This window comes from Saccopteryx leptura, chromosome 13 (assembly GCF_036850995.1).
Source record: "Saccopteryx leptura isolate mSacLep1 chromosome 13, mSacLep1_pri_phased_curated, whole genome shotgun sequence".
Lineage (NCBI taxonomy): Eukaryota > Metazoa > Chordata > Mammalia > Chiroptera > Emballonuridae > Saccopteryx > Saccopteryx leptura.
The window spans coordinates 6932709-6959605 of record NC_089515.1 but is presented as its reverse complement, the minus strand read 5'-3'; the positions used below and the strand labels follow the sequence as shown (position 1 = coordinate 6959605).

Here is a 26897-nt window from a genome sequence, read left to right as displayed (position 1 = left end):
CCACTTCCCAGTCGCCCCTGCGTGACGAGCGCAACCGCAGTGTCCAGCCTCTGGTTGGGACATCGGGTCTCAGGCGTACCGCGGGGGCACAATGGCCACGTGGGGCGAGCGGCTGGCCGGGGTGCGCGGGGTGATGCTGGACATCTCGGGCGTTCTGTACGACAGCGGCGAGGGCGGCGGCAAGCCGATCACGGGCTCCGTGGAGGCGGTAGCGAGGTGAGTGCGCCACACTGGCCGCTGGGGGCGCCGGCTCAGCAGGGTCCCTTCGGCCACTTCCTAATGCTGACAGGGGGCGGGGCGGGGGCGGGGCTGCTGCTTTGGCTCCGCCCCGCCCTGAGACCTGAGAACCTGGCCTGGGGGGACCCCGGTGCGTTAGGAACCCAGCGCCCTGGGCAAGCACAGGGCCCCTGCGCGTTAGAGCCGCACTGTCCGACAGGGTAGCCGCTCGCTGAGCGCTTGGAATGTGGCTGGTCTGAGTTGAGATGAGCTGTCAGTGTAAAATCGACACTGGATTTATATTTCATATTGACTACATGTTGATATGATAATAGTTTGAGTATAGTGGGTTAAATATACTATATTAAATTAATTCCATTTGTTTCTTTTGACTTTTGTTAGTGGGGTTCCCAGAAATCTTTAAATGACATGTGACTGGCATTGTAAATCAGTTGGACTGCCTTGACCATTTGTTTCGACAGTACGATGACAGTGTCCTGCCCACCCAGTCTTGTATGTGGAGGACATGCCAGGCCCACGGCTGGCACCCTTGAACCCTGGGCTTTGAATTTGCCATTGGCATCGCAGGCCAGTGCTGCCGTGATGTTGACGAGCAGCAAGGAAGGGTTGATGGCACAGGACTTGGCCTCCCACAGTCACTAGCTAGGGGAACCTTTGCTTGGTGGCCTGGCTCGGTTTAACCTACCTGTCGGTGGCAGTTACGTTAGCCTCCTTGTACTCAGAGCCCACCTCCCCTGCCTGTACAGTAGCCAGACTGTCCTGCGTAGCAAAGCAGGAGGCGTGTGGAGGGCCAGGAAGTCAGGAGGGAGATGGGCCTCTAGGAGAGCACCCCGGACCTCGGAGCCTCCCTGCGGCCCTGGGGGCCCAGGTCTTGAAGTCCAGGTTGAGGTGCTTTCCTGGCCTCTGCCTTAGTCGCCATTGACCCCGAGGCTTCAGGAGGCTTCAGGCGGGCTCTGTCAGACAAGAGCCTCAGGCGGTGTAGCCTGCGGGAACAGAGCTGAGGTTACTGGGCTGTGACTTGGGGTCCTTGGGGAGGAGGAGCAAGAGGCCAGAGCCCAGGGCGGTGACTGAGGCTGACCAGGCCTCACAGGGCTCATGTCTGGAGGGGAGATGGACAGTAAACCTGGCCACAGATGGATGCCAGGTTGGTATAAGTGACGTGAAGCAAATGGGAGTGAGCCTGGCCCGGGCCAGGGAGGGGTCCAGGGTGACCTCTGCAGAGGCGGCACTGGGCCGAACCGGAGGAAACAAGGGCCTTCTGGGTGAGGGGGCGGAGGACGCGCCTTCCAGGTAGAGGGGACACTGGGGCACCGCTGAAGATTTTAGGCAGGAGTGTCCCGCGATTTAAGGTTTAAGGAAATTTAAAGGGAAAGGCGAAACCTTCTAAGTGATGAATGAAAACGGGAGATTTCCTCTGAAGCCTTGGCGTGGAAGAGCGCTTCAGACAGCAGCACGCCCGAGTCCTGTTCGCGCCGCGTCCTCACCAACACTTGGTCTGTCCGTCCTTCTCATTGCAGCAGGGTCCTTTTTGCCTCTAAAACCCTGAAAAGTAAAGCAGTTCAAGGATGTGGGCCGAGACTCAGACCCTGCCTTCCAGCCTCTCTGAGAAGCAGGCACAGAATGGATTCTGCCAGGGCCCTGGGGGAGGTAGGGCTGCCTGCCCGGCCCGCTTCCCAGTCGGTCCTGAGGGTCCTGGGGGTCCTGCTGCCAGGCAGGTGAGACTCCCGTGTCTGCCAGCAGCAGCAAGGATGGCTGCTCTCTAACAGCGCTGACCGTGTGCCACGTCCTGCTTTCCTCTTGCTCTCTGACTCAGTTCCCCGAGCATTTGGGGTTTGGGACAGCAGTGCTGTTCTCTCCCTTTGTCAGCGAAAGCAACCGTGGCTCCGAGCCTGCCTGGGTCTCAGTTGGAATGGCCCAGGGGCCGTGGCAGCCCAGGTCTGCCTGACTTCTGATCGCTGTGCCATACCCGTATTTAGGATCCCTTCAGGGAGAAGGGGGCATTGAGAAAGTTCGGGGGCCTGTCACAGCCCCTCCTGAGGAAGGCGCCGATTACAGTGGGTGGCATTAAGGAGGTGCCCTGGTTTGTAAGCCTCTATGGGCCCTGCACTGGCATCTTCTGACTGATCCCCGGGAGGGTTTTGTTTTGATTTGCTTTGCTCTCAGGCAGATTTATCTGGGTGTCTCTGGTAGCACAGCGATACAGTAACAGTCCTAAGATATATCCCAGCCAGTTACAGAGCTGAGGGAGGGGAGGCTCCTTCCCCAGAGCCTATAGGATTTTTTTTCGGTGAGGGGACACAGTATCTGTTATCACAAAGGACTTTATCACCGTGCTGTGCAGGAGTTTAGAGAACCGAGAGCTGAGAGGTTGATCCTCTGAGACCCGCTGGGCTCCCATGACACAGACCAAGTCCCCACACCTGCTCCCTGTCCACCAGGGCCTGTGTGACCCCCTCCCTCCCTCTCCACCCTCCTTACCTTTTGCTCCCAGGCTGTGGGGGCCATGGGGTGTGGGATGGTTTACTTCCAGAGCCCCTGAGCCCCCCAGGACCCACATAACCTGGGCCGCTCTGCAGTGCAGTGCCCCCTGGGCCCCCCGACATTCCTCTTCTCTCTGCATCTCTTCCACCAGCTCTTTAAAGACCAGGCCCTTCCACGCAGGCCTAGCTGTCCAGGTCCCCCGGGTAAGTCGCCCTTGGTGGCATTCGGTGCGCTCTGGGAAGTTCCCCCAGTAACATTTGCCTGCGTTGGAGGCTTTTCCATGGAGATGGTCCAGCTGTGCAGGCCACCCTGTTTCCCTCTCCTGGTGACTGAGTCAGAGGGCACTGTCCCCCAGCAATCTGACCAACGAGCCCTGTTTGCCAAAGTAAATTGCTCTGGCACTCTGCTGCTTTCTGTAAGTTTTGCAGCTGCCCCAGGGAGGGTTCTTTGCACCTCACACTCCGAGGAGGCCTCCTTGATATGCACAGCTCTCTTTGAAGTCACAGGGAGCTCAGAGGAAGTCCCTGGGGTGAGAACAGAGCTGCAGAAGGACAAGTGTGATGTGGAGGGGGCGACCCAGGGTCCTGTGGGGGGAGTTCACCTCCCCGGCAGCTCCCCAGGACCCTGGGTTCCCTAATAGCACCTCTGTTCTGAGAACCCCCTAAGGGGAGGGGGCAGGTCACCACTCTTCTTTCTAGATTTTCTGTGGTGACAGCTGTCCTCAGGTTTTCTGAAAGGTTTTCACCTTTTTGGGGACAGAGCATGTGGGGAGTATAAACTCTACTTTAAAAAACAATGTCAGGCCCTGGCCGGTTGGCTCAGTGGTAGAGCGTCGGCCTGGCGTGCAGAAGTCCCGGGTTTGATTCCCGGCCAGGGCACACAGGAGAAGCGCCCATCTGCTTCTCCACCCCTCCCCCTCTCCTTCCTCTCTGTCTCTCTTCCCCTCCCGCAGCCAAGGCTCCATTGGAGCAAAGATGGCCCGGGCGCTGGGGATGGCTCCTTGGCCTCTGCCCCAGGTGCTGGAGTGGCTCTGGTCGCAACAGAGCGACGCCCCAGAGGGGCAGAGCATCGCCCCCTGGTGGGCAGAGCGTCGCCCCCTGGTGGGCATGCCGGGTGGATCCCGGTCGGGCTCATGCGGGAGTCTGTCTGACTCTCTCCCCGTTTCCAGCTTCAGAAAAATAAAAAAAATAAAAAAATAAAATAAAAATAAATAAATAAAAACAATGTCAAGGCCCAGGCTGGATAGTTCAGTTGGTTAGAGCATCATCCCAATATGCCAAGTTAGCAGGTTAGCTCTCCGTCAGGGCACATACAAGAATGGGATACATACAAGAATCAACCAATAAATGTACAAATGAATAGAACAACAAACTGATGTTTCTCTCTTTCTCTCTAAAAACCAATCAATAAAAAAATTTTTTTAACTAAAAAAATCTTAAAAATAAGAACAATATTGCCCTGGCTGGTTGGCTCAGCGGTAGAGCATCGGCCTGGCATGTGGAAGTTCAATTCCCAGCCAGGGCACACAGGAGAAGCGCCCATCTGCTTCTCCACCCCTCCCCGTCTCCTTCCTCTCTGTCTCTCTCTTCCCCTCCCACAGCCGAGGCTCCATTGGAGCAAAGTTGGCCCGGGCGCTGAGGACGGCTCCATGGCCTCCGCCTTAGGTGCTAGAATGGTTCCTGGCCACAACTGAGCATCACTCCTTGGTGGGCATGCGGGGTGGATCCTGGTTAGGTGCATGCAGGAGTCTGTCTGACTGCTTCTCCGCTTCTAACTTCGGAAAAATACAAATGCAAAAAAAATAATAAGAAGAACAATGTCGATCACAACAATAGCAGCCACCATTGATGGAGGGAGGTCTGTCATGTCCCAGGCAGGTGCGTAACCCCACACACCACCTTACCCTGCATGCTACCTTTACAGCCAGCGCTAATGTTGGGCGTCGGCCCCTTTGCAAAACGGGTCTGAGGCTCAGAGAGTCAGGAACTGCGAGGATGAACCCTAGTTTCCCCCACACTACCTCTCATTTGTTCACTCACACACCCAGCGGTTATTCCCTGAGTGCATCTGCTGTACTGAAAACACTGCTGTGGGCTCTGGCAGTGGACTGGGCAGATGCATGTCCCTGCCCCCCCCGAAGCTGCCGGTCCGGTGTGGGGAGACCAGTGTAAAGAGCACCCAGAAAGGAGGTGGGGAGCCGAGGGGAGGGGGCGTGGCCTCAGATCCAGTGATGTGAGGGCTGGGGTTGGAACCTGTCATCTGGGCCAGCAGTGTCCCAGATGGGAGAACGGGAGGCCCAGGCTTCTGAGGCCACAATGACTCTGCCCCCTTGTCGTTCCCAGGCAATGCAGTCCCTCCTTGAAGCTTCTGGGGATGGTGCTGGCTGGGTGGGGCCCCTTTCACTGCCCCAGGACTTGTGGGCGGGCATGGTCATGGGACATCTGTAACTGGCCTGGGTTCCCCCATCAGGCCTTTTATTGGAGAGCCATTCCGAGGCAGGGCCGAGCCCAGCAGGGGCTGCAAGGGCGGGCCCAGGGGCCACCAGCACAAAGGCTGGCCCCGGAGGCATCTGCATGTGAAAGGCAGGTGGGCATTTACTGCATCCTGTCCTGGTCACTAAAGCACATCTGCTGGGCCCTGGCCGGCCAGGCCTTCTTTGGGGCCGGAAGGAAGCGGGCTCTGCCTGGGCCCAGGGCAGCCTCATAAAGCAATTTCCAGCCGGCACCACCGCGGCGCAGTGGGGCCTCGCAAAGCCAAGGCGCACCGGAAGCCCCGGGACCCTGGTAAAGCTCGGGCCCCTCCCAGCAGGTCTGGGAGCAGAGAGGAACAGGGCCAGGGGAACCTTGTCTGAAGTCCGGTCAGCCCGTAGTCTTTAGGATCGACCTCCTCCTGATGCTGGGTCACACTGGCACCACCCAGCCTTAGGGACACAGGTCCCCAGGGGCGGCTATAATAACAGCTATGAGGGACTGTGGGCAGCCAGGAGCTTGCCCTGTGTTGCTTAATCCCATCCCCTAGCACGTGGCCCAGCGCCTGCCACTGGGGGCCCTTACGGATGTCAGAGGGGCGGGCGCTTGTTTGAGTTTGTTTAGGCCAATGGGAACCTTCCTGACTCAGCGTGGACCTGGGACAAGGGACATTGTTGAGAATGTCCTGTCCTGTCACTTGTGCTGCCATTTCTGTAGGGAAGAGCCACCGTCCTCAGAGATGGGACAGGTGGGGAGAGCAGGTGGCTGGCCCCCGGGCTGGGGGTGCTCATTCTATTACCATGTAAGCCTCAGGCATCCCAAGCAGCCTCCTTCTCACAAACATCCCCGCCAATGTGTGAACGCCCAGACCCTCGTCACCAGACCTGTCTCCATCACTTCCTCAACGTGGATCCTCCCAGACCTTTTCTTCTATTCCTCCAGAAGCACAGAGGGTTTTAAGATGTGCCTCCTTTCTTTCCTGATTCAGGTCCAGTCCCGGGGGCAGGGGACCCCTCACACCCTTCCCAGCCCCCACCCGCACTCCCCAGGCAGCCCTGATGCTCAATGACTTTGTTTTCTTACCTTAGGTCATAGGTCATGGGAGCCTGGAGGCCCCTGCGGATCCCGACCCAGGGGTTTCACACTCTTCCATAGCCTCTGAGCACTTATCTTCCAAAGGAAATCTGGGTAGAATCCCCAAATAATAATAATAATTTTTTTAAAAAAAGATAAAAGATCAATGTTGAAATAGTATATATTTTTGATGTTCAAATCTGTAACATTGATTATGAGGTCAGTCAGTAAAAATGTTGCAAGTGTTTTTCATTAAAGCCTGGCACAGCTGACGGCACACAGGGTTTGGGTGTTTATAACTCACCTGGGCGGCCAGAAGCTGCCCACGTGTCCCTCCAGAGCAGGTGAGGGACTGGACAGTGACTTATCCGGATGGCAGAACGTTGTGCAGCTGTGAACAAGAGGGAGGCAGCTCTGCTTGGTGCTGACATTCGTGTCTACGACGTGGATGTTGTATAGAGCAAGTGAAAAAGCCGTAGAAGAATGTGTGTAAACAACAACCCACATGGGCCGTGGCTGGTTGGCTCAGCGGTAGGGTGTTTGCCCGGCATGTGGAAGTCCCAGGTTCAATTCCCAGCCAGGGCACACGGGAGCAGCACCCATCTGCTTCTCCACCCCTCCCCCTCTCCTTTCTCTCTGTCTCTCTCTTCCCCTCCCACAGCCAAGGCTCCATTGGAGCAGGTTGACCTGGGCACTGAGGACGGCTCCATGGCCTCCACCTCAGGCGCTAGAATGGCTCTGGTTGCAGCAGAGCAATGCCCCAGATGGGCAGAGCATCGTCCCCTGGTGGGCATGCTGGGTGGATCCTGGTCAGGTGCATGCAGGAGTCTATCTGACTGCCTCCCCGCTTCTAACTTTGGAAAAATAAAACAAAAACAAAAAACCCCACATATGTCTGGAGTGGCATTAGAACAGAATCACGACCCTGTCGTGTGGAGGGAAACCCAGCGATGTCAGGTGTGTGAGGCCACACCCTGACTTCCATGTCAGTGCTGGAGCTGTTTCTCAGTGTCTGGCCTCCGCCTCAGTGGGCAGGGAGGAGTACCCTGTGGAAATTGAGGGCAGGCGTGGTTTTGAGACAGAATGGATAGTTTATCCTGACGACGCTGCCCCCGGTAGGGCGCCCCTTCTAGTTTGTTCTAACTAGGAGGCGAGCGTGGCACGGGTTACTCACGAAGCTCACAAGTGCACTTGTCACACACCCCACAATCTCCACACCCCATGGATGTTTTGAGAAGCCATGTTTGCAAAGCCGAGCCCGGGTCCTGCCTGTGCTGATGTGCAGGACGGTTTCCCATGACCCTGGAGCCAGCAAGAGGCTGCCCCCTATACAGAGAGGAGACCTGAGGCTCAGAGCGGAGATGGGAGCTGCTGAAAGGCACCTCGTGAGGAAGGAGAGTGGGGGTCAGCGCTCTCCCCAGGGCAAGGGCTGCCTCTCACCTAGAAAAAAGGTAGGTGTCAGCCCTTGGGGGCCTGGGTTTTGAGCCTAGCTCTGACCTACAGTTGTGAAGTGGTCATGGGAAAGCTCCTTAGCCTTTTTGTGCCTCAGCTTCCCACCTGGAACACTGTCAGGGTGTGAGAGTTTAAGTGAGATCTGTTTTCTTAAACCGGCATGGTGCTCGTTCCGCATCTGGGCGCTAAAGGAGCATTCTGTGCTTGGTGTGTCTGAGAACATGAGCGGTGGTTATGCAGCATGCGGAGTCTCTCAGCTGTGGAACTCGGTCCACATGCAAAACACGATCACTCTACTCTGCCCGGGGCTTCTGGTTTTCACAGTTGTATGCATTTTCACAAACATGAACGGGTTCTCATTTGAGCTCGTTGCGGGGAGTTGTGTGGGAGACATGCAGCCCCTCCACGCCTCAGGTCCTCGCTGTAAACAGGACATTGACCCATCTCCACGCTGTCTCCAGAGGATTCAGTGTGAACATGTAGGTGACGTGCGGAGAGGAAGTGAGGGGAGCACCTAGTCCCTGTGATCTGTGGGAGCTATTGTTGGGGCTCCCTCCTTTCCGGGTGCTCCAGGGATGTCCCCTCCCAGGACGAGTCACCCTGGGTTTGGCCCAGGCTCCCTTTGCTGGACTGAACTTTCCCTCTTTTCTAACAGTGCCCCTGGGAGGTGTCGCCTGGCCGCCTGCTTCCCGTCATACTGCTTGCCTCGAGGGGCCAGATGTCCCGGCACCCAGTGCTACTGCCATTCACTGGGTATTTGCCATGTGCCTGGTGCTTCTTATTTGGTTTTTTAAACATAGCCCTATCAAGTAGCAACTGTCAGTGCTCCATTTTACAGATGTGGAAACTGAGGTTGGAGGGGGTGAGGTGACAAGCCTTGGTTGCACAGTGGAGGTGGTGGAGGTGCTGTGGGTGTGTCTGCTGCCCCAGCTAGGCGCCCACCCTACCCTGGGAATGCCTGGTCACTGTCCCCGGCAGTGCCCGGAACTAGACTGGCCTGTGACAGCTCTCACTGAGGACGGCTGGCCGATTTTCCAAGGCTGGGGAGTGGTCTGAAGAACCCAAGTCTCCCCAAGACATGCTCTGAGGCACCTTCTGTCTCTCTGAGCTTCAGTCTCCTCTGTGAAGTGAGCCACCCACTGCACGATCTCCAAGCTCTCCTCTGGCTTCTAGGGTCTCTGACTTGACTCTCAAGTGCGTTTATGAATAAATGGTACATTATGACTGTGGCCTCGGCATGTCTCTGACCTGAGCTTGAAGGCTCAGGCAGGTCAGAGAGAACACCGGATGGCAGGCGAGGCGGTTACAGGCTGGGGGACGGTGTGCCACATGTTTCCTGAGGGCCCTGGCTTTGGGGCCTGCCCACTGTCTATTTGACCTCGTCGCTGTTCTCCGGAGGTCACTGGCTGGCTGGTCAGGGCTGAGAGGCCCATCCAGGGTCCAGCCATGTGAGTCATCACCTCCCATGTTCTCTCTGTCCAGACTTTGGACGTTTCTTGCCTGGACTCTGATGACACACACTGTCGGGCGGTGTCAGCTGAGGAGTGGGGAGGGACCTCCAGGTGGGTGAAGTGCTGGTCGTCAGACTTGTTGACGTCAATGGAAAGAGGGGGGGGAACAGCAGGCCCAGCTGGAGCTCCTGGTAGAGGCCATTACAGGTGACCCTTAGTGTCACAGCCCCGTGGTGACGCCAGCACAAGAGAGGGCTCACAGTGTGTCTCTGGTGCCCAGACCTGGAATGCTGGAAGGCCAGGTACAGCTGTTAGCCCATTTCATGGCTGGGATTCAAGGACTCTGAGAGTTTGGTCCATGGATGCCCAGCCAAGGGCATGACCAAGGTCCAGGTGCAGGACCACAGCTGGGAAGCCAGACCCCATTCTCAGGGTGGGAAAAGCTCTTGGCCCTCTGACCCTGAGCAGATATACCCACTGGGACACTGAGCCAGGACCCTCCCAGCATCGATGCGGGTGTCCCTTAGTGTGCATGGTGACTATTCTACTGCAAAACCAGCACCGCTCTCATCAGAGCTCCAACCTGACCTTCCGTTCTAAACATGTGGCTTCTCAGAACAAAGAACTTTGCTAGTTTTGTTTCCCCGAACGTATGTTTTCCGTGTCCGTGGCTTTGTGCAAGGGGCGGCCGAGGATCTCCGAGTTCACCAGTGGCCAGCTTATCCATAGAGCTTGCTGGGCGACAAGGCCGTGGAGCCACGGGGGCAGCAGGGACTCGCGTTCCCTGAGGGCCTTGGCCCAGCGCTGTCGTCCTGTTCAGTTCGTGACAACCCCGGGAGGCGCTGTGAGCGTCCTTGCCCTCTCTGAGTTCTGTCTTCCAGCAGCTGTTCCGATGCGGGCAGTAATGAGGACCCTCCACCCTACCGGGTCCCATCTTGAGTGTGGCCCCGGGGCAGAGTGGGCTGGCGGGTCAGGGCTGCTCTAGAAACCTTCCCCGAGATAGGATCAGAGGCAGATGCTGGAGCAGCGGTGGAGTGGGGCTGGCTGTGAGCGTGCAGTTTCTTCCTGAGGTTCTCTGGGTACCAGCTGTGCCCCTCGCATCTGGGGTTTAGATCAGTGAGGTGCTTCTCACAGTAAAGCACTGCCATGCTGGGAGCTGGGAGCTATGCCAGGTGTATTTTGGGGGGAATCCAGGTGACACCCATGCAGGAAAGGGGCAGCTTCAGGCCCTGTGACCCTTTGAGCTGTCGCTTCCCAAATACAAGCTTCTCTTTGTGACCAGGGAGCACGTCCCACATGTGAACTGCTGCCCTCACCCCTTTGGTGGCAGGCCCCTGAGCTGGCCCTGGACCCCGCTTAGCAACTCCTTGTGTCCCTGCAGCCCGTTGACCCCCTGGCAGGAGCTTCTTCTGGTCTCTGTGACACTGACTCCCCACCCCCTTCCGCAGCCTGGCATCCTGACCTAGGAGATGCCAGGGTGGTGTGCACGTTGGTGAGCCGAGGCTTTTCTCATGGGGGATGTGGGCCATTTAGGCTCAGGGATGCCCAGGGGCAGCTCTGGCCTCCGCCGCTCACTGGGCGCCAGGCTTGGGCGGCGTGCAGGAGCCCTGAGCTGGTGGAGGAGACTGAGGAAGCATGTCATGGTGCTGATGCCAAGAGCAGCACCCAGGGCTGTGAGAGCCGCACAGAGGAAGACAGCTCTGCCTGGGCAGTGTGAGGTTCTGGGGGCCTTCCTGGAGGAAGGGACGTATGGACTGGCCTTGGGGGATGAGGAGAACTTGGCACTAGGGGATGATGAAGCCACACTCAGGGGGACAAGAGGGCCTTTTGGGTCAGTCGAAGGTGACGGATTCCTGAGTGCAGGGGGTGGGGACCGATCCAGGCCCGGCTGGGAGGGGCCTGGTTGGGGCACCCTCCTGCCCCATACCCAGGCCCCCCTGCCAACCCCTCTTTGGCGAGCTGAGGGCAGCAGGCTGTGGAGCTGTGCCAAGGTCGGTCAGGATGTCCAGTAATCGCCCTCGCGCTCTACCTGCTACCGAACGATAATGAGAGGGTTTTCATTATTTTCGGGTGAGCGCCCCTGGCAGATGCCGACAGCCAGCAGATGTGTGAGGTCCGGGCTGATTTGCGAGGGACCAGTTCATGTGATGCACGGTAATTGTACCAGGCGACAACGTTGTCACTCAGAGGTTGTCCTGGCCTGCCAGGATGAGGTAAAGGTCAGTTCAAAGATCCGGTGCAGCCACAGGAAGTTGGGGCACATCCACAGGGCTCCTGGGGGGTGGGGCAGCGTGCTGAAGCAGTGGTCGTGGTCTCAGAAGGGCTGCCTGGCCAGAGCCCCCCTCTGGGCTGGGGTGTCCTGCAGCAGGCTCCCTGTCCCCGGGTTTCGGGTGTTGGAGGGGTAACATGTCCTGTCCTGGAGCTGGGCTTTTCCCCGGTGCTGCAATCCGTTGGACTCACTCCCCTTGGGGCCTGGCCTGCTGTGTGGGGGCCTGGAAGCCATGCGGGCTCAGGCTCTCCTGACACTGAGTCCTGATGCTCCAGGACCCCCCAGGCCAAACCTGGACATCTGACAGCAGACCCCACTAAGACACTGAGGACTTGGTTCTCTGTCTTCGTCTGTTTGGGCTGCCATACAGAATACCACAGACTGTAGGGCGTAAACAGCAGCATTTGACTTTCTTTGAGTTCTGAAAGTTGGACGTCCAAGATCAAGGTGCCGGCAGGGTTGGTTTCCGGTGGGAGTTCTCTTCCTGGCTTGTAGGCGTCCATCTTCTTGCTTGTCCTCACACGGCCTCTTCTCCGCACCTGCAGAGAGAGCTCACTGGTGTCTTTTCTTACAGGGACACTAACCTGTCATACCCCGCGCCCACCCTCGTGACCTCATTTGACTCAGCTCAGGCCGTGGCATGGGCCATTCGGGGCCTCACCAGTGTGACCCATCATCTCACACTTTCTGTCCCGGAGTGCACACCTAGAGGATGTCGGTTTCCCTCCCAGCAGGAAGAGCTGGGCCTAGGTTCCTGGGGCTGCCGGGCCCTATGGGCACGTGCTCCCTTCACTGGCTGGTGCCAGGGCCTGCGCATGCCACCGCCTAGGCGTAGCCAGTCGTCAGCTTTGCTGCTTACAAGCTGCGCGACCTTGTAGGTGTCTGCCTCCTGGAGCCTCCGTTTCCTCGTCTCTAGAATGGGGGGAGCGCTCCTTGCCTCGCTGGCTTGTTTATCCTGACAGCACAGGCTCAGTGAGGGTCACCAGCGTGCCGGGCACTGGCCCTAGGGATGGATGTGAGCAGTGCAAACTGCGTGGCTCTGCCCTCGGGGAGAGGACGATATCAGACCACAGACACTGAGCCCGAGACGAGTCTCGGGGTAATGCCTTCGTGCCGCATCATTTGAGCAATCATAAGGACCACTTTTATTATTTTCAGTGAATAAGAAAAATGAAGAGAGGACCCGGGACTGGTCCCAAGTGGTCAAGAATCACTGTGGTGATGCCGCCAAAGGGGGCGGGGGGCACAGATGGGCAGGCCCGCAGGGAGGGGGCTTCCCCAAGCTTCTGCCAGCAGACTTTTCCGACTAAATCATCCTACACTGTCACTCAGAGTGGGAAGCAGATGCTTTGGGTGAACTGAGGCTGGTACTTCAGAGGGGACCCGTGGCCGGAGGGTCCCAAAGTGGGTCCTGTTATTTACTCACTTTTTCCACTGGCTCCTGAAGTTGTCTTTGGAACGGCAGCTGTGAGACACTGTCATCTCTCTGTTGCATGGATTGCTCACTGTTCTGAGAAGGTCACAACGCAATTCATTAGCGGTAATTAGTCCCCTGACACCCCCCCCAAACCCCCTTCTTAGCTCAGTGGCTCCATTAACGTGGGTGTGAAGCACACATTCTGGGTGCCAATCAATGAAGATCTGTCTATAATGTACAAGGTGACGCTATTAGTTACAATAATTAACTGCCCGATTAAAAATACAAAAGCTATCTTTATGAAGGGCAATTAACCACTAAGCGTAATTGGCGATTCATCACCCTCTGATTAGGAAAGACAAATACTCAGAAAGGACCGAATCGCCTGGGCTCTTGATGACGACCCCGGCGTCTCCGTCCACGTCTGCTCTGGTGTCTGCGGCTCTGCAGACTTCTTCCCCAGAGCGCACCCGTCAGCTCCAGGGCGCGGGGACGTGTGTTCACACTGAGCCTGTCTGTTTCTGTCAGGACCTGCGTGTGTGTGTGTGGGAGGGTGCTGCTGCAGGCTCAGGACACCCCTGGAGAAGCAGGAGGTGACCTTTGCATCAGTCAGTCATTCAGCAAACACTTATCAGGGGCTCCTGGCTGCCAGGCCCCATGCTGAGAGCCAAACAGACCCCCTTCCTGACCTTACAGAGCACATATGATAGATGACAATGATAAGACACACCTCAGCTTGGTCCCTCGGCCTTTGTCCTTTTGGGGAAATTTGGATCCAGACTTAATTAGGCACATATAGTTCAAATGCAAAGTGCAAGGGCTGATTATCGTGGGAAGGTACAGAGAAATTGCTGGGAACGATCAGAGGTGACCTCTAGCCAAGCCACCTGGGGTGGGGTGGTGGACGGGAGGTGTCGAGGGCGTCTCTGAAGTCAGGAGAAGGTGTGGAGAGGCCACGTGTCCCGGGTGGAGGGAGTGTGACATGTCATTGGCAGAGGGAGCGGAGATGTGTCTCAGGCACAGAGATGTGTCTCACGTGTAAAGGGAGGCACGGACCAAGGCCAGTTGGAACCTTGGGGAGTCTCAGGTGTGCCAAGCTCAGGATGGATACGGAGGGAAGGAGGAATGTGGGGGAATGGTCAGGTGCCCTGGGAAGGGTCCGCTCCCACTCAGAAACACCAACCCGAACACCCCAGGGTCAGTCAAGGTCCACCTCGGAGGCCTCTGGCCTGGTCTGCCCTGGGATTGCACCAGGCGCCCTTGGAGAAGCATGCGTCCAGCCCTCTCCCCAGGAGGCCACACGCCCTGCCTGGTAACAGCGCCCTCACCTGTTCCCACCTCCAGACTGCAGCGCTCGGGGCTGAAGGTGAGGTTCTGCACCAACGAGTCGCAGAAGTCCCGAAAACACCTGGTGGCAGAGCTCCGCCGCCTGGGCTTTGACATCTCAGAGGGCGAAGTGACCTCCCCGCCCCCGGCCGCCTGTCTGATCCTGAAGAAGCGAGGACTTCGGCCACACCTGCTTGTCCACGACGGTAGGCCTGCCTGGCCCTGGGATCTGGTGGGGGCAGGGAACGGCCTCCCTCTCACCTGGGCCAAACCACTGGGCAGGACACAGAGGCACTACGTGGCTCCTGCTGGCGGCACTCGTGGGCCCGGGCGGGGGTGGAAATCTCCTGACTCTGTCCATTTCTAAGCCTCAAATCAGAGGGTCCCTAGGGGCAGTTTCCAGATGGCTCCTCAGAGGAATCAAAGAGGCAGGAAAGTGTTAAGGGGTAAAAATCTAGCTTCTAGTGTGTGTGTGTGTGTGTGTGTGTGGTGGGGGAGGGTGTGTGTGTGTGTGTGTGTGTGTGGTGGGGGAGGGTGCAGGGGAGGAGAGGTGAAGAGGGAGATTGGGAGATTGAGGTCTGTAGGTTCCTAACACCTGGCACCCGGAGCCTAAACTATATTTGTGAAACCAGCCCTGCCCTCAGGCAAACAGCACAAAGTTTGCCTCCTGATTCATCCGAATGCAGGAAGAGAGCTACTCTGACCCTCCGTGTGGAGTTTTCTGGACCGCGTGGACCGGGCAGTATTGCCTGGTGCCTTCTGAATATTCACAAAGCAGTGCTCCAGAATCCAGGACACCTTGCACTGAGCCCTCTCCTCTCTTTCTTCCATCCTCTGAGCTTGGCGTTTTTAGTTACAAACTGCTGACTGCTGACGGAGGCAGGCACGCTCTTCTGCATCCCAGCAGGAGCTGGGGCCTCTGAGGAGTAGAGGCGTTCCCTACGGGGCCCCAGCGTCAAATCCATGGCTCTGGTGCCAATCGAGGGCAACATGCCCGGCCGTTAGAAACTGTGTTTCTGAGTCCTTCCTCTGTGATCTAGGATCCCTGCCAGTGTCTTTAGAACAGGCTCTCTCTCAAAGAAAAGAGAAAGACTTAGGAAAGAAAATGCCCTCCGCAGGGCAAAGGGAGGGCTGGGACGGAGCCGCGGGGAGGAGAGGAAAATTCAGCGAGTGCCTGGAAGGGACAGACCCGGAGTCAAACAAGCAGACGGCGCGGCGGGCTGCAGGGGAAGCTAGGTGCCCTTCTCAGCGGTCCTCCTGAGTCTGTGGTGTCCGTAAATGTATCCGTGTTTTCAGACTTGGAATCTTTTTTCATGTTTTAATGTTGATGGGTTTCCTCCACCCCACCCCCAAGCATTTTCTTATGAAAACATTTAAATATACAGCAAAACTGAAAGAAGGTTACTTGGCCTATTCACAGGCCCATCGCCTTAGTTTTACCAATGACATCTCACTGTGTTCTTCCTTACACACCCACCCACCCCTCCGCCCACCTGTCCATCATATCTTTTTGATGCATTGCAAAGTGAATCACAGACGTTGGTCCGGGCAGTCCCCCGGGTATGAACAAGAGAGGTTCTGAGGTTTGGTCTTAAGTTGAATTTGTACGTAAGTTGGAACAGGTACATTTACCTATGAAATGCAACTTAGGTGTTTGTCTTAATATAGTTTTTTTCTTTTAAGCAAGCGAGTGAGCGAGAGAGAGACAGATAGACAGACGGGAATAGACAGACAGGAAGGGAGATGAGAAGCATCAACTCCTAGTTGCGGCACCGTAGTTGTTCTTTGATTGCTTTCTCATACGTGCCTTGACCGGGGATGGAGGCTCCAGCCGAGCCAGTGACCCCTTGCTCAAGCCAGTGACCTTTGGGCTCAAGCCAGTGATCATGGGGTCATGCCTATTATCCCACGCTCAAGCCGACAACCCTGTGCTCAAGGTGATGAGCCTGCGCTCAAGCCAGCAACCTTGGGGTTTCTAACCTGGGTCTTCAGCATCCCAGGCGGATGCTCTGTCCACTGCATCACCACCTGGTCAGGCTTAATATAGTATTGTTTTACCTTTCTGTGCATATAAATACTTAAACATTTTCAAACCTACAGAACCTATCTCGTTCATAACCCAGAGATCACCTGTACACTTTGCTAAAATTCAAGCCATCATTAACTAGAGGTCATTGTCTTTTACAGTTTTTTTTTTAATCTAAAATTTATGTTCAGTGCAATGCAGACATCTCAAGTGTACCTTTACTGAGTTTTGACGAGTGCCCACATCTGTGTAACCCAAAGCCCCATCGAGATCTAGAACGTTACCCTCACCCCAAAAGTCCCCTCACTCCCCTTCCTGTCAGTCCCGCAGCCCCGTTGAGGCACCCACTAGCTGCATTTTTCGCATTATAAACAAGTTAGCCTTGTCTAGAGCTTCATATAAATAGAGCCATACAGCCTCTCATTGGATTGGGGGTCCCTAGGTCCACCCTCAGGCTTGATGATTTCCTAGAAGGAGTCAGAGGGCTCAGAAAAGCTGTCATACTCATGGCTACACTTGATCCCAGTGGAAGAATGCAGATTACACTCAGCAAAGGTAAGGGACGCCTGGGACAAACTCCAGGAGGACCCAGGTGTGACCCTCTAGTTGTCCCCTCCAGTGGACTTGCACTGTGAAGTGCTCAGTTCTCCCTGCGGTGACGCGTGACAGCACACGCCAGGTGTCATCACCCAGAGAAGCTCCCTGGAGCCTTGTGTCCGGGGTTTTGGTAAAAGGTCAGTCAGGTAGGCACGCCGTGCCCGTGCGGCTGACCATGGCTACTCAGCCTCAGCGTCCCCGGGTGTCACACAGGTAGAGCAGGCGTGGCCCCGGGCCCCACGTGTACAGAACCACACCCTCCAGCAGGATGTCCCAAGGGCTCAGCTGCCCTCCCCGAGCTGGTGGAGGGCCCGTCCCAATGACAACATCTCTTTGGGATGTGCCCAGCGGGAGCAGCCCAGCCTGCTGAGGTCACGCTCCCTTCCACAGGGGTCTGTCTAGACTCGCCCACGGGGTGCACATAGCGGTAGGGTTGTCCTTTTTGACCGCAGAGTGGTGTTCATCGAGCAGATAGCCCATGGCTTGTGTACCCCATCCCCTGTTGGTGGACGCCTGGGTGGCTTCCACTTTTAGGCTGTGAGGGATGGCCCTGAATCACTGAACATTCCCGTACAGTTCATATGGGTAAATCCCTAGGAGTGGAATTGCTGGGTGACGGGGCGGTGTGCCTTCAGTTTAGGAGCCAGCGGCCCTCTTCCCAAGGGGACTGTGTCTCTCTGCAGCCCTGCTCGTGGTGGCTGCTGGTGGCTGCTGGTCAGCATCCTCACCAGCACTTGCCATTGACAGTTTTTCTCCTTCTCGCCATGCCTATGGGTGTGATGTGGTTACGTCCATTTTTTTTTTTTTTAATTCTAGGAAGGTCACCATCTAATGCTAAGAGAGTTGAAAGTGTCTTTTCCCAGGAACTGAAGACATGAGCCAGTGATTCGATTTACCCTGCAGCCTTCCTCTTTTAATTTTGAAAGTGGGGAGGGAAGAGGAGGAGGATGGGACTTCCCTCAAGGAGGGGCTGGTGAGCCAGGCCATGGGGGTGCGACTCTGCTCCTCCCTCCCTGGACGTGCGTGTGGTGCCGTCTCCTCTCCAGTCGGTTTGGCTGACACGTGCTGATGGCTCTCACAGTTTGGGGCGACTCTTACGAAGGCTGCAAGCGGCCCCATTCCATCTACACCTCGGAATCTGGCCCTCCAGGCAGAGTTCCCTTCTTAGTTGCAAAGTTATGTTTCTTGCCTGTGGTCTGGATCTAAGGGGGATCCCAGGGAAGTACCCGTGTTGGGGTGGGTGTCCCCGGGGTGCTCCCATCTTTCTCTTAACTGTGCAGAGTTGGAACCCCTCATTTGTAAAGTGGGAATAACACCCCTGCCTTGTCCATCCCCCCGAACCCCCCGTGTGGGGACTGGAAAGAGATGGTGCCATCTGAGGAAGAAACAGCACAGGTGGCAGGCAGGGGGTGCCCAAGGAGGAGGCGGGAGACAACAGCCTCACCCTGGGCTTTGTCCCTTTCTCTCCCTCTTTCTAGAAGTCCGTTCAGAATTCGCTCAGATCGACACGTCCAACCCAAACTGTGTTGTAATCGCAGATGCAGGAGACAATTTTTCTTATCAGAACATGAACAAAGCCTTCCAGGTGCTCATGGGGCTGGAGAATCCGGTGCTCATCTCGCTGGGAAAGGGGTAAGTCAGCTCCGGGGACGGCTGCTCCTGGGCCTCTGACTTGCGGCACGAAGTAGGGTGCAGAAACGTGGGTGCAGGGTGGGCACAGGGTCACTTCCTTTTCCCTCCCTCCCTTTCCTTGCCTTTTCCCTTCATGTCCTTCCTTTCTTTTAATCATTTTTGAGAAAATCTGAGTCTGCAGGAGCTGGTTGGTCAAGCTTCCCCGTGGCCTGGGGTTTGTAGGCTGAGGGCCAGGGGAGGGTCATTGCGGACGGTCACTGCCCAGTGTTCATCATCCCAAGTTTCAAGTCGAGAGCAGGAAGGTGTGTTTACACAGGACACAGCCCCAGGCATTGAGGGATTGTGCCGAGGGGACACCTCTGTAGTGACAGGCCTGTGCACCTGTGGGCTGCCCTGATCCAGGCCCCACATCTCTGGGTGCAGAGCCTGGCCTTTGTCAAGTTGCCATCATTTTTGTCTGAGCCTTTAGCATTTCTTTTCTTTTAAAAAAGCACGTTGGTTATTATTTTCTTAACCTCCTTTACCAACCACATGTTTATTGAAGAAAAATGAGAGCAAGCAGGTGAGCCAATAAAAGAAAATGAGAAGTACCTTCAGTCCCGAGGCACGAGAGCCACTGCCGACGTTTGAGCGCGCCCCCCCCCCCACCCCGTGGTTTCCTGCGCACGCGCAGACCGACCACCAGCGAAGGGAGTGTTTGCGTCGGCCGCGCGCTTCATTTAGTTCGGGCACCTCTTTTATATCGCTCAGCAAACGTCATTTTGTCAACAACTTTCCATGCACGAAACAGATAGCTCTTGGCCCGGCTGCCCCTCACGTGGTTATCCTGCGGTGCCCGTCACCGCTGCCCGCTGGTGGACGTGGTTTCTGACTTTCTGCCAAAGTAAGGCCGTGACGAGCCCCTTCGCATTTCAGATGAGGTGCGTTTGTGAGCCTCCTGATGCCGGGCTGCTCTCAGGAGAGCTGTGCAGACTCACTGTCCTCCACGGAAGCAGCACCAGGCTTTCAGCGGACCCTGGAGCCCACCCCCGTTTCTCCTGCAGCGCAGGAGGTCCACGCCGTCTCCAGAGAAGCCCTTCCCAGCGGAGGTGCTTCTGATGACTGAGGACCCCTTGCCTCTACCTGCCCAAGGGGGCCAGCTCTTCAAACAGACAGGGAAGGACCTTTTATCTGGCCACCAGCCATTGCTGAGCATTTTATGTACTCCAAGTTGCTTAATTCCGGCCACAATCCTGTGGGTTGTAGATGGTTTTGTTGCCATTTGGCAGGTGGGCATATGGAGAGGCGCACGGAGGTGCAGTAAGTGCCGACGGGGCCAGGAGTGCCACCCACAGCCTGTGCTCGTCACCTCTAGGCAGCATTCTAGAGCAGATGTTTGGCCCACATAAGACTTTAAATTTTTTTTGAGACTGTGTATAAAAATTGGGAGATTTGCCCTGGCTGCCTGGCTCAGTTGGTTGGAATATCATCCCAATGTGCCAAGGTTGCGGGTTTGATCCCCGGTTAAGGCACATTGATTTTTTTTTCTCTCTCTCTCCCCCTTCCTCTCTCTAAGATCAATAAATAAAAAATTTTCAAAATAAAAATTGGGAGATTTTACATAAAATTTTAGAATTCTGGATTCTTTAGGAAAAAAGCATTAGATCTGACAGCCCTGGTCCCCATGTCCCCAAGCACACAGAATTTTAGCCGAAGCCACTACCTTGTCAATTCCAGTTCACCACAGACCCCCACCACTTCCTATTGTCCCCTTCTCCCCGCTTCAGAGTCAGTCGTCTTTATCTTGTATCGTTTGTACACATAGTAAGGAAATATTTCCTCATGGCTATGTTGCTATTAAAATAAGCAAACAAAAGGAATCTTAAGAAAGAAAAGAGTGGATTGATTTCTTTTAGGAACTAGAACTATTCTAGTGTGTTTATCATACAAATAAAATGTGTTCTGTATTAATTAGTAAGTGTTCTCCAGAAAAACAGAACCAACAGAATGTACATATATATATATATATATATATATATGAGAGAGAGAGAGAGAGAGACTGATTGAGGAGACTAGGTAAATTCAGAACCTTCAGGGCAAGCCAGCAAGCTAGAAACTCAGGGGGGAGTTTCATTTAAGTCCAAAGGCAGATTTGTTCTTGCTCAGGGAGGTCTGCCTTTGCTGTATTGAGGTCTGCTACTGATTAGATGAGGCCCACCTTGTGGAGGGCAATCTGTTTTACTCACAGTCCACTGATTGAAATGTGAATCTCATCCAAGAAGCACCCTCTCAGAAACATCCAGAATAATGTTTGACATATAAAAGTAACTGCCACTAACTGTCCTTTTGTAACCTTACAACCTTCTGCAATTTAGGTCACTGTAGACCACAGAGCCTGGCTTGCTTAACTCATTTCCTTTTGGGCTTGGTCCTCTGGGCATCCCTAAAGTTACAGACCCATCTCCAGAAAACAACATAATATAGAAACTCTATTATAACTCATTTATGTTAAAACATTTTTTTTCTTTAAAATTGTCTTTAAATTATGCCAGATTATGGGTAGTAGTCAGAATAGATATGTTTTTGAAAAAGGGGGAAATATATGGACTCCATTGCTTTTCCTTGTAATTCGGGAACAGATCCAAGAGCAGCTGTATTTGTCTTACAAAGACACCCTTTGCGGGGTCTCTAGTTGAGGGGGCTCTCTGACTTGAGTTAGGGGTAGGACGCTCAGAACGGAGAGAAAGGAACCGACAGTGTTCAGGCCGAGGTCACAGCTTCTGGGGACAGTCCAAGGATGCATGAAGAGCTGCCGTCCTGACCGAGTGGGGGTCACCGACGGTGAGGGCCCGTCCTCCACGGGTGGAGGGCTTTCGAGTGGCGCCCCGAAGGAGGCGGGACGGTGGGCGCGCTGGGACAGACCGCCCTGCTCCGGGAGACAGAGTGATTTACTTCGGGCATCTGTTTGGACCGAGAGTGGGAATTGCCTTTGTAATTTCTCCTGTCATGCCGCCATCAGAAAATTAAGCTGTTTACGCGCCAGACTATGGAAGGTTAATGGCTCTTGTGGGAAAGGTCAAGTGATCATTTTGGAGGGAGGCTGTGCTGAATAATCGAAGAAGAACAAAGCATACAATCTATCTGACGGCCTCTCTCGCTCCTTCCCGCTGCTCCGGTGGCTGCCTCACTTGTCTGCGGCTGAACACCCGGGACCCAGCCGGGCCTGCTGATAAATACATCAAAATCTTCCGTGTTTGGGGAATAACCTGAGCTTTTATATTTCAAAAAAAAATTAACTTAGGTCCTTGTATTTACTGTCTCTCTAAAAATGTTTTCAGCTAGCAGACGGCCTTCAAGACGCCTTCTGGTTTTCTTGAACGAGTAAGAAATAAAGAAAAACTCTGAGCACTCTAAAGACAAGCCCAGATTCAGTTAAAAAAGAAAAAAAGAAATATTAAGATTTTTTCATTTTGATTTTGGAAGTCCGTTTTGTCTTTAGAGTCATGTAATGAGGACAAGATTTTCTTTTCGTTTTATTTTTTTAAATTGCAGCTTACAGTATTATTTTGTGTTGGTTTCAGGTGCAAAAGACACGGGGTTTTCACTGTATTTCAGACTGCGTTTTCAGTTTTTTTCCTCCCATCGGGACTGAATTTAAACTGAAGCAAGTCCAGATCTCTGTCATTTTGAGAGGAAGGTTTGGGGGGGTGTAAGATGGGCAGAATGCTGTGCCCTGTGGCTGTCCTCAGGCGGTCTCCCGAGCTCAGCCACAGGGCACAGCATTCTGCCCATCTTACACCCCCCAAACCTTCCCCGACAGCTCAGGCTCCCACCTCCCCCAGCCCGGCCCGGGCACTGGGCCAGAGGCCCTCAGAACCCTCAGCTTTGAACAGAGCAGGACCGGCTGCAACCGGCTGGCATGGTTTTGTAATTCTTTTCTTGGGCTTCTGGGTAAGCCACTGCCTCCTTCTTCCCTGTCCACAGCAGCCATCAGGCAGGGGGTAAGGGGACGAGGGGATGGCTCTCCGGGCGCCTGACCAAGGCCATGCCCGGAGCAGTGTCTGGCCCACGGGGTCTTCAGCAGGGTGCTGCTGGTTGATTCCGAGAGGCCCCCAGGCCTGAACACGTCGGTCCCCTTTCTTAGTTTCGGGTCTTGGCTTTGATGTTTCCTATTCTGGAACGCCTTTCTGTTTCCCTGTCCCCAGCATGTCTCCCCATCCCTGGGGTGTCCGGCCTACACAAACAGCGAGTACAGAGCCTGGGGTTCCCCTTATTGTTGCCCTGGCCCTGCCCTTTCATCCTGGTCTGTGGACTTGTCTGCTTCCCCACCAGACCAGAGTTCCTGGGAGGAAGCCTGGTCTGGGAGTGTCCCCCAGTTCTGCACAGGGCAGTGAGGAGGCTGTGTCCTAGATGCCTGGGGGACAGAGTTGACGGGGTCAACCACAGTGGCTGCAGGCCCAGTGCCCAGCGTTTCCCCTCCCCCCAGCCAGACTTCGCCTTCCTCTGCCATGCCTTCCAGCTCTGGGCCCAGCTAGGGAAATGCTCCTCTTAAGGTAGTTGATCAAAGAACTGGGAAAATAAAAGGGAACTTCTCAAAGGCTATGTAAATGTAGAATACATGCCTACATCCCGGGCTTACAACAAGTGCAGTTACAGACCTCTAAGCCTGTGTTTTGGGGTCACCCTTTAAAAGGGGGAGCATTTGCAGGTCCTGACTCAGTAAGCAGGTGGCAGTTCTCTCGGGCTACCAGGCGCCTTCCTGAATGTGTGCAGTGTCCCTGTGCGGTAGCTCTTAGACCACTGAGCCTCGGACGCTGATGACGAGGCCTTGGGGTTCACTTGGTGGCCAGTGAGTCCCGTCACAACAGGAGATGCCCCCATGGCTTCAACAAATGGGCTCCAGGCTCTGACTCCGCCTGGTGGGGGGTGGGTGGCAGAGAACCAGCCCTTGTCAGTGCTCAGGGTTTGGCTGAAGCCCTGTAGCCCCACTCACATCGGCCCACAGGCTACTGAGGCCGCCATTCAGAACCAGAGGGGAGAGGGCTCGCCCCAGCTCCGCCTGTCTGCGAGGTGAAGGGATGCTGGCGGGCAGCACGGGCTCCTGGGCCTTCACCGCCTCAGCAGGGCAGAGAGGGACTGGCAGAGTCCTGGGCACAGCAGGGCTGGAGGAAGGGCGGCTCCCAGGGAGCTGGCTCAGTTCTTTCTCTCACTTCAAATAGGCAGGGAACAGGCTCCAGCGCCCCACACTGGGAAGACCCGCGTTCACCCTCTCCTCCCCAGCTCGTATCCTATGGCCTCATGCTCAGTGTGGGAGACGGTTGTTGGCTGTGACGTTCTCTCATTTCCTTCGAGCAGTTTCTGCATGCTAGGCAGCCCTTAGAACTTTGCATGCGTTATTTAGTTCAGACCTCAGTACCATCCATGAAGTAGGTACTTGGGGGTTTTTTGGTCCATTTTATAGATTAGGAAACTGAGGCCCAGAGGGCTTAAGTCCCACAGTGAAAAAGAAGTGGAGAGAGCCTTTGAATGCTAAAGCCAGAATGCTTTCTTCTTTGGCCCTGGTGCGCCTGTGGTTGAATGTCTCCCGAATTTGAAGGGCAGGGGAAGGGTGACTGACGAGGTGTGTCTCCGGAGAGCCCGGCCCTCTCAGTCCCCAGGGAAGACTTCTCATGACAGCCTCAGGCGCCCATGGAACCCAGCATGTCTCTTGACCTGGGGCTAATCGGAGATGCGGCAGGGTGTCCTGGAACTAATGGAGTTTTCTTCTTCAGGCAGCAATTAGGGGTTAATTATTAGTAATTAGGGGTTCACCACATGCTCCGTGGGCCTGCTGTCCTCTCGCAGAACACAGGCCTCTTGTCTTCCTCTGAGTTAGCGACTGGCTCCATCTGCCCCTCGGGTCTCCCGTTAATCACCGTGGCAGGGTCCCCACAAAGCTGGCAGCAGGGGGCCATGCTGACCAAGCGCTGCTGGCCCACGGTGTCGCCATCCCAGCTGTGGTGGCCGGCCACTGGTCATTCTCAGCATGGCCTGGCCTCTGGACCGACCTCACCCCTGACGCGGCTCTCTAGAAAGGATGGGGCAGCCTCCGTTGACCCTTCCCGGAGTCTGGGCTCAGCTCACCTGTTCCTTCTGCTCTTTTCTAGACGCTACTACAAGGTGACCTCTGGCCTGATGCTGGATGTTGGCGGCTACATGAAGGCACTTGAGGTACTGGCCCGGGTCTGTCCCAGCCCTCAGGGACGCTCCTGGTCTTTCTGGAGAAGGGGTGTGCCCGGTGTTCAGATGCCTTTTATGTTTTTTTCAAAGTGTAGGCCTCCTTTCTGGGGCGCCATGCCAAGCACCCCTGGCTCAGGACCTTGACCTCCCAGCTGCCCCGGTCACTGTTCTTCCTGTCACTCCCATTCCTGCACACCCCTGTGTTGGTCTGGCTGGCTCTCCCAGCGTGCTCTCTGCCGCTCTCTCCTCTTGGACTCTGGCTTTGGTATCTGTGGGGACCATCCGCCTCATGTCTGACCCTGGTCACCGGCAGCAGCTTGAGCTTGACATGTCCTAACTGGACTCATTCCTGACTTCCTCCCCCCTCTTTGAAGGCCAGGCCCAGATGGGGCTCCCTAGCGTCCCTCTGACCCACGCCTGGTCAGCTGTCCCTGGCCTAGGCTCCTGCCCCAGGTCAGCGCCTGTCACTGCCCACCCTAGCTGCCACGTCGGCTCTTGCCAACCTGCACTTAGGTGGGAGGGACGTGCAGACAGGAAGTGGCGCCCTGGGCGTTCTCCCCGGGAGGGGCTGTGATGGAGCTGGGGTGGGCAGGGGAGGGGCGGGGAGAAGCGAGAATACAAGGGGAACATGGGTCAGGATGGCCCGCATGGTGCCTTGTGACTTTGCCAGCTGTGGGCCACCTCTTACTGCAGTTGGGTGTTTGAGCAGATGGCTGGGCACCCGGTGGTGGGGGCCCTGAGCATCCCGGGCAACCTGATGGGGCGCCACCACCCTCTTACCTGTCACGTGTCTCCCGGCTCCTGAGTCCTGTCCCTTGGAGGCCCCTGGCCCATGGACGCATGTGTGGGTGGTGGTCTTCCCCTGGTTCCTCAGAGGGAGGCCTTCCCTGCGGGTCAGGTGGGTGCTCTCCTGATGGTCTGTCCCAAACCCACGCTGCGGCCTTCTCTCTGCCAGTATGCCTGCGGTGTTGAAGCTGAGGTCGTGGGGAAGCCTTCTCCTGAGTTCTTCCAGTCTGCCCTGCAGGAGATGGGGGTTCAGGCCCACCAGGTAGGTGGCCCTCACTGAGTGGGGGGGACGCAGCTGTGTTGGGAGGCCCCAGACCCTCAGGCAGGGGCTGCCAGGGGCTTTGAGGGCTCAGGCAGCCTTGTGGGCGGGGCGGCCGCGTGTGGACTGCCCACCATGAGGGCTGGTATGTCTGGATGGGGCGGGGGAGGGGGAGAGACAGCAGAGGAGGCCCCTGCATGAGTTAACCTGTTACATTAGTTTCAGTACAAGAGTGGGAAGTATGAAGGCCAATGGCCAAGAAGCGCCCAAAAAGATGTTCCGCCTCATGAGCCGTTAGGGAAATGCCAACCAGAACAATAGCGAGGTCCTGCCTTGCGCCCTCTTAGGTGGCCATAGTGATCCAAACAAACAAACTGAAGCCCCAGACAGTCTCACGTGTCGGTGAGGACATGGAGCAATGGGAACCCTCATGTAGGAATACCGCTAGGGATGGGACAGGGAGCAGCCACCAGTCAAACACAGAATTACCATATGACCCAGCGGTCCCGCTCCTGAGTATATATCCAAAAGGACGGAGAACAGGTCTTCAAATAAAAACTTATACGTGGATATTCATAGCAGCAGCATTCACAACAGCCAAAAGATACGTAGAAACAAGGCGGATGGTCAGCAGCAGATAAATATGGGTCAACAAAACAGGGTATGACCACACAATGGAGTATTTCAGCCAGAAAAAGAATGGAATGCTGGTCAGCGCTGTCATGTGGGGGGAAGACAGGGTATGTGAACGAAGCCAGTCACGAAGGCCACGTTTCATAAATGATGTTCATATGAAACGTCCAGAACAGGCGAATCCGCAGGGACCTGAAGTAGCTCAGCAGTTGTGGAGCATGAGGGTGGGGGGTGGCTGTTTAATGGGCATGAGGCCTCCTTTGGGGGATAAAAATGTCTGGAGCGTGTTAGTGGTGATGGTTGCACAACATTGTGACTGTACCTGATGCCCTGATTTGAAACTTGAAAATGGCTCCGTGGGTAAATCTGATGTATATTTTATCACAATGAGGAAAAACCCCCACACACCTGCCAAAATCCACAATAATCCCTTAGTATTATCTAATAGCAAGCTATACACACACACACACACACACACACACACACGTATATATATATTTTTTACTATACCAATCCATACTGAAATTTCCATCTCAGGAATGAATGTTCTTTTATGTTGATTTGTTTGAGTCAAGCCCAAACCAGGTCTTT

General features: G+C 55.4%; 1 protein-coding gene across 1 annotated transcript in view; it reads left to right on the top strand.

Annotated features, from left to right (window-relative positions):
• LHPP (phospholysine phosphohistidine inorganic pyrophosphate phosphatase) overlaps nt 1–26897 on the top strand; it is a 97416-nt gene continuing 70519 nt past the window's right edge. Inside the window, exons 1-5 of the mRNA XM_066355492.1 lie at nt 1–216; nt 14194–14381; nt 18277–18430; nt 24556–24619; nt 25584–25676. Coding sequence (XP_066211589.1) covers nt 92–216; nt 14194–14381; nt 18277–18430; nt 24556–24619; nt 25584–25676 — 624 coding nt within the window. The 5' untranslated portion in view covers nt 1–91. The remainder of the gene's footprint in view (nt 217–14193; nt 14382–18276; nt 18431–24555; nt 24620–25583; nt 25677–26897) is intronic.